We start from the raw sequence: 12,669 nt of genomic DNA on the forward strand, positions 1-12,669 counted from the left end.
ATTGAAGAACCCCAGGAATAATCTCAGGTTAACAAAAATGAGCCACATTGCCAATATCCCTTTAGGCCCTAGAAGACCAAACCATCATGGTATCCAGTTCTTACTCTTTCTAGATTAGTGGTAGAGAGACTGAGGCACAGAGAAGTAAAGGTCAGAAAACAGTCTCACAGAAGTCCTTTCTCCCCATTTCTCTGTTCTGTGAACTACCGGGTTTCCCTCAGTCATCACAACAATGAGAAGATGGTTTCATTAGCATAGCAGGAAAGTGTTTTTCTTTTTCTTTTTTTTTTTTTTTTAGTATAATTAATTGCCTTTAAGTAGATCAAGAATAACATTTATTCTTTTTTACTTATGTAGCAATTATACTTCTTTGGCACCTGGTTATAAAGAAGTGACTCTGACATATCCACAAATCCTTGCAAATCAAACAAATCTAAAGGTGATGAACACCTGAGCACATGGTTTGCCCAAATGATACAAAACAGATAGCACATGGCAGCCATTCTGGCATTCTTTAGGGTGCCGGCCATTGCCACACCCCCACACAGACCCCAACAAGGAAAGGGGTGATCCTGTTACGATAATAATACCCCTGACCAAGCCTCAAATATCACAAGTATCTTTCTAAAGTCATTCTATCTGAGGACAGAATTCCCAATGTGTCCTTTCTTCTTAGCACAAAGAATGTTCCGATATTCTGAGGCAAGTAGAGCTCTCATAGTTCCAAAGTTTGGTTTCTGGACACGTCACCACTGGCCACAAATTAACGTAGGCATTCACATGTTCTCCCGTGTTTTCATGCTTTTTCACATGCTGCTGGTTTTCATTCACTCCCAGCTCCAGAACCACCCCAGATCCTTCAGGAGCTCCAGCCCGTGACTGTGCAGTCTGGCAAGCCGGCCCGCTTCTGCGCCGTGATATCCGGCAGACCACAGCCCAAGATTTCTTGGTACAAGGAGGAGCAGCTGCTTTCCACGGGCTTCAAGTGCAAATTTCTTCACGATGGGCAAGAGTACACACTTTTGCTCATTGAAGCCTTCCCAGAGGACGCAGCTATTTATACCTGCGAAGCCAAGAATGACTACGGTGTTGCCACAACCTCTGCATCGCTCTCAGTGGAAGGTATACAGGCCTTGTTACTTCTCAGCTTAAAATCAAACCTAAGAAACCCTCTTTTGTGTTCTCTGACTGCAATTATAAATACAGTTTGGAGCTCCTAAAAGTAGACTGCTACCCAACTTTTAGGAAGATAAAATAAATCTGCATGCTCCATTCTGTGCAGTCTGTAAGTGACTTAATCATGACTAATCTTGTGATCCCTTTCTTTAGTTCCAGAAGTTGTGTCTCCAGATCAGGAAATGCCAGTTTATCCTCCTGCCATCATCACCCCACTTCAGGACACTGTCACTTCTGAGGGACAGCCAGCCCATTTTCAGTGCAGAGTGTCTGGAACAGGTAGGTTTATGAGCAAAGGTATCAGTGCTGATATTTACAAACAGTGATCTGAGGCAAGGTTTCTCACCTTTTCCTCCATCACAAACATCTCCTGTGCATAATTTGACTTTTATTGAGAATCTTGCAGAAGACTTACTTGAATTACTGAATAAAGGAATAGACCATATTTCCACTACTGAGTATACACCTAAAAATGGTTAAGGTGGTAAATTTTATGTTGTGGTGTTTTTTTTTAACGACAACAGCAACAAAAAAAGAACTTGATCAGTGTTTTCGGATGTTCAAAAGATGTCCTGTTCCCTCAGATAAATTTTTTTAAAGATATTTTTAATTTATTTGTCAGAGGGAATGGGCAAGAGCAAGAGAGAGTGAACAACAGGCAGAGGGAGAGGGAGAAGCAGGCTCCCTGCTGAGCAAAGGAATGCGATTCGGGACTTGATCCCAGGACCCTGGGATCATGAACTGAGCTGAAGGCAGATGCTTAACTGACTGAGCCACTCAGGTGTCCCCTGCTTAGATAACTTTTGTTATCTCTGAAAAAAATACAACAAAACTACAAATGTTATTATATTAATTATAATATTGTACCTACGTATATTTCAAAAGAAGAGTCTGCTTATATGTAAGACATTATTCAGTCTGTAGACAGCGCTTGTGTGAAAAGGTATATTCCTTTGGAAAGCAATTGCCAGTAGCATCAAAAGTAGGGGCGTTATAATCAGAGATTGGATTTGAATCTTGGCTCCCCTCTGTGACCTTAGGCAAATAGGTTTCTCTGGTTCTCTTTGCTTCATGAATAAAGTAAGGATAGTATTGCATTTGATCTTAGAATGTACGTTTCAGGAGGGCAGGGACTCTGTCTTAGTACCTAGAACCTCTTGCCTAGAAGGGGAGTAGCTGCTGGAAAGTACTATCCTGGGCAGCAAGGGTGGATCCTTGTCCCAGAATAGCTTCTTAGAGTGTATATACTCAGTAAGTAATTGTTAATTGGGCAAAATAATAATTGTCATATGACTAACACCAATCGAAGCATGTTAGATCACACTCACCAGCGCCTAGCTGTGTTCATCAGGCAGTAACACCCAGTGAGTTCGTTGTTACACTCTTCAGTAAGGGCATGTCTCCCAGATGGTCCCGGCCCCTCCCCCCAACCTCAGGAGTCCAGTCCTAGTAGAATGAGATAAGATGTTTGCAGCCATTTCAAGCCAATTATGATTATAAATTTACCTCAGATAGGGTAAATCAGCTTTATCCCAAATAAAAGTCACTCTCTCATTTGCAGGCATTTATGTATGACCATCAAAGGGAAATTCTTAGAGCTAGGACTTCTCACAGCACCTAGTAAATGTGGGGTTTTTTTCCTTTTTTTTTTTTTTTAATACTTCTTCCATTAGTTTATGACTCAATCTCTGCATTGCCAGGAGCCATTTTCCTAAACAAGTTAGTATTGCAATTGGCTTTCTATGACCTGATGACTTCCTCCTCTGAAATAGAGATGCTGATCTGGAAACCAAATGATCCTATTTGATTTTTATGGGCATAATTAAAAGATATTATGTACCTATAGGCATGGCTGGCAAGTGACTAGAGCTCAATACATTAATTTTATTATAGCTATAGAGGGGAATTATATAAACATAAAAGTCTGGTATTGGGTGACCAATATACACAAACACCACAGACTTTGTGACTTCAAAGCACAGAGTTGGAGAAATACTAAATATCAAGAAAGAGGGACTGATTTGATAATATTCTGCTAACACAATAAAGAAAAATGCATTTTAATATCAAATTCACTAAAGTCACACTAAATTTATCCTTTCATTGAATTTTTAGAGGAAGATTTTCAAATCAATATACATATATATGATTGTCTTAAAGCAGTAGTCTTCATATAGCACTTTTTAGTTTATAAATAATATAGTTTTGCCTTTAAGGTGTTGCAAAAATATCTTCAAAGCCTTCTATAAGACTCCAGTTGGGGTAGAAATAGAAAAATATCTTTTCTATATGACTGACATCTTTAAATGTTTAAATGGACTTTATAAATTCGTGGGTTACTAACTCTTTATGTGTGTACTAGTTATACACATACAGAGGTTTGAGCATCCTCTTGTAAATGTGTTTTTTTATATGACAAAAATTGTTTATTAAGTAAAATGCCCTTTTAAAAGCTTACCAAATGATAAAGTTTTATGCCCTTGCCACTGAAAGTATTTACACAAATTCCTCTGACCAGGTACTACCCTAGGGGAACAAATTCAGTCCTGCCTTCTATACTGGAAAATAATTCCGTCTTCAGAAACCCCAGTCACATGTTTTTGGAACTCAGTACTCACTTAAGCTTAGAACTTGGCCTTGAGCAATCTGGTGGGGCTTTTATGAGTGTTGCCTGTTGAAGGTCTCTGGTGCCACCTACTGGTAGAAAAGCAATTTGGAAAAGTAGAATTTTATTTTATTTTATTTTATTTATTTTTTTAAGATTTTATTTATTTGACAGAGAGAGATCACAAGTAGGCAGAGAGGCAGGCAGAGAGAGAGGAAGGGAATCAGGCCCCCTGCCGAGCAGAGAGCCCGACTCGGGACTCTATCCCAGGACCCTGAGATCATGACCCGAGCCGAAGGCAGCGGCTTAACCCACTGAGCCACCCAGGTGCCCCGGAAAAGTAGAATTTTAAAATTTGTAATAAAGCTAGCTTTTTGCTAATGTTTATCCTACAGATAGTATAATTTGGAGGCTTACTGAGCCACCTCTAGCTAAATAAAATGATAAATAATTAGTCTAGCTATGATGGATGTCCATTGTTCATTTAAGTATCTCTTCAGTTGTATTCTACTGATGTCAGTGTTCCTGCTATTGAAATACTATTATATTAGCTGCTAGATCGCAAGGTTGTACGTGCTTTAACAGCCCATGTATTTGGTGCTGTCTGTTTGCAAGACAGTCAGAGAGAGATGCATGGACTGGGCATTGAAGAATCAACAGGATCATTGAACACAACAACATTCTAGGCAGAGAATGACATTTACAAATCATAGAAGCCTACGAGAGTACTTCATGTGCTGGAAATGACAAGTGGCTTGAGAATGGTTGGAAAGTGATGTAATTAGTGGAGGAAAGGCCAGAAAAGAAGGCAAGGGCCAGATCCCAACGGGTTTGGTATTCTGCGCTTAGGATCTTAGATTTTATCTTGTTTGCACTGAGGAGCCACTGAAGGATTTTTAAGCCTCTGGGTAACATGATCAGGTTTGCTTTTTGGAGACAATACTGTGATTGTACAAAGAAGAATGGTCAGATCTGAGAGGGAAGACCTGGTGAGGACCAAGGGAGAGGCCATCTTGATAGACTTGGAAAGGGCTGATGAGGCCCTCTATGAGGGGAGTCAGGAAGAAGAATGGTGTAGGAGGAAGTAGGAGAAGTTGAGAGGTGGAATGAAGGGAATTTAGGGACCAAATACAATGGAGCGATGGAATGGGGAGCAGGAAGAGTGGGGTGGCCTTGTGGAAGCCAGAAGAGGCCAGTGACCAACACAGATAGTGTCAGTCCCATCAGAAGCACCAAGTTCATTACCAAAAGAGGTCTTGTCTTTTAGCTCCTTTATTTTTGACCATGCATGCCTGTCCTAGGGCTTCATCCCTTCTCCAAAGGAGGAAGTTACTGTAGGACTATGCAGAGAACCCTGTAAAGAGGTGGACAAACTCTTCATCATCCCATTTCCACTGAGGTTTAACAGACTAAATGTTGTAGAATGATTATTAAATTCCATGTGATGGCATTACCTATTATATCACATGACCCTGTCTTGGTGCAAAACATTAAAGGCACTGATGATCCCTTTGCAGGGGGGTGTTTAAACAGTCTTGTTTAATAACGGACTTATGCCAATGGTTTATAAAGCCCTTCCCATGTAAGTCATTCAATTCACCAAACTTTTTTTTTTTTTTTTTTTTTTGCAATGAAGAGCTCATGAAGTATTATGCATCTCATTTTACCAATGAGAAGACTGGTCCAGAGAGATTAAATGATGGGTCTAAGGTTACAAAGCTGGGAAATTGTGGTATCAGTGTTCCATTTTCTACTTTATCTTGCTACCTAAGGAAGTGAAGACATTTGTGTCTTTAAAAGAACCTGTAATTTATAAACAGTTATCATCATGGGCAGGAGGGGAACCTTCACAAACCAAAATTTGTGCTAAAATGAAAACAAGTGCTAGCTCAATGGGCCATTAGAAAACCCCCTGTGGATGGTATAGGGATAAGGAAGTGATATCATGATCACATTCCAAAAACAAGAAGTCTTGGGTTGTGGCTTTTAAAACTTGTGACTAAATTTAAATTCACTCTTGAGTTAGAGGGGGATTGTTTCAATGGAAGTGTAATGTTTTTTTTTTTTTTTTAAAGATTTTATTTATTTATTTGACAGACAGAGATCACAAGTAGGCAGAGAGGCAGGCAGAGAGAGAGAGAGAGAGAGGGAAGCAGGCTTCCTGCGGAGCAGAGAGCCCGATGTGGGGCTCGATCCCAGGACCCTGAGATCATGACCCGAGCCAAAGGCAGCAGCCCAAACCACTGAGCCACCCAGGCGCCCCTGGAAGTGTAATGTTTTTTAAAAAGTTCACCTTAAACTGTAACAACATAATGTTATTTTATCTTTGCTTTGGAGTTATTTTCAACTTTATGTGAAAAGAGCCAGTTTTATTATCATTTATTATTACCGTTACTTTGAAAAAGCCAAATATATCTAAGATGACCAAATTCCATGACCCTTTCTTTCAATTTTAAAAATTATTTTTTGGGGCACCTGGGTGGCTCAGTGGGTTAAGCCTCTGCCTTCGGCTCGGGGTCCTGGGATCGAGCCCCGCATCGGGTTCTCTGCTCTGTGGGGAGCCTGCTTCCTACTCTCTCTCTGCCTGCCTCTCTTCCTGCTTGTGATCTCTCTCTGTCAACTAAATAAATAAAATCTTTAAAAAAATTATTTTTTGCTGTGCTAAGGCCTTTCAATGCTTGCTCATTGATAATGAAAATATAGAAATGTTGTCTTCAGCCTTAGGGTGTCTGTTTTAAACTTCTGGGAATGTTGATCTTCTCAGATTGCTTTTTGATCTTTCTGCACAGTAGACAACCCCAGGCGCAGTAGGCAACCACAATCCTAGATCAAACCCATCATGATGACTGTTCCTTAGGACACAATTTTTTTCTCAAGGTCACTGACTATGTCAAAACCTTGTCCCTGTTTCCACAGCATAACCTACACAGGATTAAAAAGAATATAACTGAAATAGTAAATTTCCAAACATTAGAATCAGCCTATAAGCTGGATTTTTCTAGAAAATCATGTTTCTTTCTTAAAGATGAAAAGAGATCTTGTAAAAGCAGATGTGGCATGCCCAAAATGAGAAATACAATGTTATGAAGACACATAAGAAACTTAGTCACCGATATAATCAATATTGTGTTTTCAGGTAAAAATATCCACCACTTTTTGTCATTCAAATATCTTTTTTTTTCCTTTTGTGATGCAGATCTAAAAGTGTCTTGGTACAGCAAAGACAAGAAAATTAAGCCATCTAGGTTCTTTAGAATGACTCAATTTGAAGACACTTACCAACTGGAAATTGCTGAAGCTTACCCAGAAGATGAAGGAACTTACACTTTTGTTGCCAATAATGCTGTGGGTCAAGTATCAAGCACAGCCAACTTGAGACTGGCAGGTACAGTAAACAGCCTTCAGAACCACAGTTAAATACGGCTCTAATCTCACAATGTCAGTAACAATCACTAAAGACTCCATGTAAACCATCGTTGGCCCTATCATTCTCTTTTAATGCAACTAATAGTTTCCATGTTATATGCTGCATTCTCACTTTCCATTTATCCCATCTCATTATGAATCACAAATATCATTTCTCATTTTGCCCTGTTTTGTCTTTATAATGTTCTGTATTGCTCTCCTTACCAGCTTTCATGCTTTCTGATCAGCATGTATCAGAATGGAGAGAAAGATGCTAAAGAAATAGGTAGATTTGCTTTCTAATTTAGCTAGGATGAAAAAAAAACTTTTTTTAATGTAATGTAAGCATTACTATCCTCCTGTTGTCTTGACACAATTCTGATTTCACAGAAGCTATGGAGGGTGATTTCAGGTCTGTATACCACCTAGGTGTATTCACCGTCATTCAAAAAATGCCTGAAGGTTGAGAGGTCTCATCCTAAGATGGTTTAGCATTTCTGATACTTGGGACTTTTAAACAGCCATCAGAAACACTTCCCTGGTAGTGGAGGGCACTTTGTTTCAAAACAAGATAACAATATTTTTATACAGTCAGACTATTTTTGCTGAGCTAATTTAATCTATGTATTATTAACTATGTATAAATACATCCAGATTGAGGGCAACTTTGGTTTTTCCCTTAATTTTAAACACTTACTAATAATCAGATATTTTCTTAATAACAATTTAAAGTGGCTTACAAAATAGAAAAAAATGTAATTTTACAACCAGAGGGGAAAAAGTAAAAACAGAAAATAAGTATACCTAAACCAGATTATGCACTTCACTAGTGCCTTCACAAACAATACAGTGAGTTTTTTTAGACTACTTATGTCTCGACTTGTTTGCCCGGAAAGTGGAAGGGAACATGTGTGACTTGGAACCAATGGTGGCATATGTTGACAAGACATTAGGACTGGACTGGATTCTAGTCCACCATTGAACTTTGCAACAGATCTGTAGACAACTCCAAATGAGTTCTGGTTTCAGTGGAGGGTAAGACATTAAAGGTTGACATGCTTCTTTTCAGGATTTAGCAAATTTGAAGAAGTTGCATCAAACTCCCAATGGCATGTCTCTTCATCAGTTTCATTTAAGAAGGAGTCCCTTGGCCAAAAGCCCATCTTCATCCAGCCTCTGTCAAGCATCAGGGTGCACAGCGGGGAGACAGTCAGATTTCATGCAAGGGTTTTTGGCATTCCCAAGCCAGAAATCCACTGGTTTCATAACCAGCAGCCAATTCTACCAACAAAAGATGTAGTTTTCCATTATGAGGAGGCCACAGGCATGGCTTTAATGCTTATAGTTGATGCTTACTCAGAGCATGCTGGGCAGTACTCTTGCAAAGCCGCCAATAGCGCTGGGGAAGCCTCTTGTGCAGCTGCACTCACAGTGACTCCAAAAGGTAAAGCTCATCTTGCTGTAAAGACTTGGATTTACTTCATACCTCCTGCTCCCACTGTTACTAATGAGAGTCTCTGCTGTTTGTCTCATTGCATAGTGTGGTCAGTCTGTAATTTACTAATGAAGTAACACCCAGTAGGTCCTCCTAAGTTCTCAATTATGGGTTCACCTATATGGTTTAAATCTCTGAAGTATATAATCTGTGCATTACATCAGTAAGTATTTTTTTAGGCATCAACTTTGTTTGATGTTTTTCCTTTTCTAAAGAACATCTCATCATTGGATCATTAATGATTCGTTTGCCGTATATTGTTTGTACAGTATATGGAAGAAGGGGGACAAATGGTATTCCATGGGAGGGGGCAGGGAAGAGAGAGGGAATGAGAGACTGTGTCACTCTGGTTAGCTGTGGTGACAACAGAATACTCTACAGCATCGCATGAGCCTTCGTCATCCATTCATCACTGGATCACTGGGAATGAACGTTCGTTCTTTTGTGTGATGTGATGTCCTGGAGCACACTGCGTCTGGCATGCTGCTTCCAAGTGACACTCATGTCTTTCATCTTCATCTTCCATGCCATTGTCTGTTACTAACCTAGCCAAGTGACAACACTTAGATCTTAATATTCTTTTCTTTTTCTTGTCACTTGATTATACAGTGCGAGCCCTAGCTAGGCAGAGTTCTGGGAAAGATGTAAGAAAGTCCATCAAGTCCCAGGCAGTGGCAGATTCCTCTTTCACAAAGCAGGAGAGCAGAATATCCCAAAACGAAATTAAGTCATTTCAAGGATCATCCTATGAATACGAATCACAGGTTTTTGAAAGCGTATCTCAAAGTTCCACCCACACAGCCTCATCGGTTCAAAATGTAGAGTTGCGTCATACTGCGTCCCTTTCACAAATTGCAGAGAGCACTGAGTTCTCTGGGAACTGGGCGGAAGAGGCAGTGGGCAAGGGCCCACGGATTCTGCTGCCGCTTCAGGACCTCTCTGTAAAGTGCGGCAACACGGCCCAGTTCCTCTGTGTTTTACAAGATGACTCTTCTGTTGATGTAACCTGGACTCATGAAGGCGGAAAGATAGAGGACTCGGAAAGAGTGACGCGGTCACAAGATGGAAATATTCAGTTTCTTAGCATACATTACGTTCAGCTGGTAGACCAAGGATTGTACAGCTGTATTGTACGCAATGACTATGGAGAAGAGACCACGTCGGCAGTATTGAGCATAGAAGGTGCTTCTTTGGTTTTTAGCTATGACTTTCTTCATTTCATCCTCATCGCTTTATGCAGCTTTCCTGCTCTGCAGATCGAATCAGTGAATATGTTAATTAGCATATCCCTAACTCAGCAATCTATTGATAAATGATTTATGCAAGTCAGCCAGGTCATTGGCCAAACTTGTGACGCGAACATTCAACTTTCCAGTCTAGATTCAAGGAAGTTTAACTCTCAAATCTCGTTTCAGAAGGTTATGGTTCATTTCGTATGTGCTGTTTTTTCTAGTATTTACCCAATGTGCCACCTACGAAGTATACCAAAGAAGGTCAGGATGTTATAGTTCATCAGGTATTAATTAATTATTTATTGTTGTGCCTGATACTGTGCCAAGATTAAATTTAGTTATTTTAATATGAAGAGGCTCAACATTTCTCATTTCTGCTCTTTGCTTACAGACCTGGAAGTTCTAGCTATTTATAAGGAGACTATATAAATAGCAGATTGGGCACTGAAAATAATAGGGTTCTGTCTGGACCAAAATGAAGAGTCTATAGATATTTCTTGATAGATGATACTGCTTTTCAGTCTCAGATCCTCCTGGAATCATAGAATTATCTAACGGCAAGAGCATTATTTTTGTTGTTATCATGCTTGATTTCCACCATATCTGGAAGGGCATGAATAAATTTGTCTTAGAAGAGAAAAGTTCCTCCTCTTATCCATGGACTTCCCCTTAGATAGGAAGGAGATAGGAGAATTATTCTTCAGGTGCTAGAATGCCGTGCTGTATGTCGGCTAAAGTATCTTCATTGAGTCCCATGGAAGGAAGCCAATGGAGAAAGTTCCAGCATCTCCAGGGGTCCATGGAGAACTATGGCCTCAAGGTCTCTCCTGACCTGTCCATACCATTTTTAAGATGTTAGAGATGAGCAGGGCATAATATGGATAATATGGTGCTATGTGACTGCTGTCTTGGCTCTGAATTTTAAAACAGGTTCATACATCATTTACTGTATCTGTAATCCTCAGTCACCCAGAGGAGGCTTTTTTCTTTCTTAATCTGATATTCTGTTCTGTAGATATTCCTAGTAATATTTCCATAGTCCTCAAAAGGACTATCTCAAGAACTGAGGTCTAGTTATGCAAGTGAAATGGAAAATCTGGTGGCATCCAGAGAGCTGAGCCTCCATTTCCCCATAGCTGCTAGCTAGTGCAGTAATCACCCAGAGTGACTATTTATCTGGGGGTGACATGGGTGACAACCAGGACAGGTTCTGCAGCCATGCAATTGGGTACTGGCTGTGTTGTGGAGGTAGGAGAAATGTAGGCCTTTTCAGCTTGCTTCCTAAGGAACCTGGGGCCACAGTACGTGCTTGATTGTCATGTTGCTAGAGTGGATTTGAGCTGGACATTTTTGTCACAGGGTTTCCAGTTCCTTCGGTCCTAATTGATTATATTATTGAAGTGTTCTTGGAGCAAAAGCATTTTTCTCTTGGAAAGTCCAGACTTCCTCTTTTATACTTAAGCAAGTTGAAAGATAAGCCACTTTTAAGTGTTTGAAGAATGAAGGATCAGGCACAGTTGTCTAATTGTGGAACATAAGATCAGTCTTCATATGTTCCTCTTTTGGTCTTATAACTTGATGTAGGCCACATGGTTATCCACGAAGATCAAGTAGGAATATAAAACCCCATAAGTTTGCTTAAGTAGAGTTCTTCTGTGTGTAGTAAGCACAGATATATATTAGTTTGGGGACTAACATGCTGCCTTCCTTCTCATCCTAATCACATGTCACCTTCTCTAAATTCAGCATGTGTTTTACTCTTACAAACACAGCTAATTTATTCCTTTTCCTAACTTTATTCTCACCTAGCAAAAGAATCGCAAACCAGAGCAGTTACAAAAATTGCCCTTGATTCAGACATTAAAAGTATTAAAACCCTCAAAGAGTCACAAATTAAAACAAGCCATGAAGTAAAGAGAGAATCATCAAAGAAAACGTGAAGTTTGTCCTTCACTTCGTGCCAAAGCCCACAAGGAACGGAGAAGCCAGGGAGGCCAGCCCGCGCGCGTGGTGCCACACAGATGGACGGAAGACCGAGCGGGAACCTGGGGAACCTGCCTTGCTCAACAGGCTGCCCCAGGGACGATTGTGTCTAAGGCCTACGCCTTTTCCCTATATAATAAAAGTCATTTTGAGTTGAGGGCTGTTTGGCTCCTTAATATGTCATCAGACTTTATGTAGTTTAAAGTTTTAAAGATGGTTCAAGTCAAAGGACTACTTACTAGTAGGAAACACTTAATTCTGCAGGAAAAACGGAGAATAGCCCTCGGCAAAAAGTGGCAAGTTAGAAAATGCATGTTCCTTCTCAATGTGACACCATCTCTTAGTCTTTTAGTGATCAGTCGATAGGACGTTAAAAAAAAAATTCCTGTAATTTGTGGATTGCTTTTTTGAATGCATGTAAAGGCATGAGGAATTAAAGAACTAAAAGTGGAAATTTCACAGAGAACCTAAAATAAAAATTTTAAAAAATCTTTCTGCAAACATTGTCATGTACTTTATCAGCTCATTGATTTGTTTGGCATGGATTTTTGGGGTTGCATTTGGGAGGTGTAATTTTCTATTACCAGAATCAAGGAAAATCATAATTGTACGAATATATAAACTGAGGCAGAAAGTATATGGAATTAATCATTAAAATCTCTGTATATATTTTTCCATTTTAGCCCCAGAATCCATTTTGCATGGGAGGATTGAAGAGCAGATTGAGGTGGAGATGAAAGGTATTGTTATATTGGATGTGAAATTCAAGTAGA

The 12,669-nt window shown here is 39.8% G+C and overlaps 1 protein-coding gene across 4 annotated transcripts in view; it reads left to right on the forward strand.

Moving 5' to 3' along the window:
* The window catches only part of TTN (titin), a 282,606-nt gene that overhangs the window by 48,909 nt on the left and 221,028 nt on the right, over positions 1-12,669 (forward strand). For all 4 annotated transcript variants that reach the window (XM_059166916.1, XM_059166913.1, XM_059166914.1 and 1 more), the window contains exons 42-45: positions 838-1,122; positions 1,330-1,455; positions 6,978-7,166; positions 12,580-12,636. In XM_059166916.1, coding sequence (XP_059022899.1) covers positions 838-1,122; positions 1,330-1,455; positions 6,978-7,166; positions 12,580-12,636 — 657 coding nt within the window. The remainder of the gene's footprint in view (positions 1-837; positions 1,123-1,329; positions 1,456-6,977; positions 7,167-12,579; positions 12,637-12,669) is intronic.

The sequence above is a fragment of the Mustela lutreola genome, chromosome 3 (assembly GCF_030435805.1).
Source record: "Mustela lutreola isolate mMusLut2 chromosome 3, mMusLut2.pri, whole genome shotgun sequence".
Lineage (NCBI taxonomy): Eukaryota > Metazoa > Chordata > Mammalia > Carnivora > Mustelidae > Mustela > Mustela lutreola.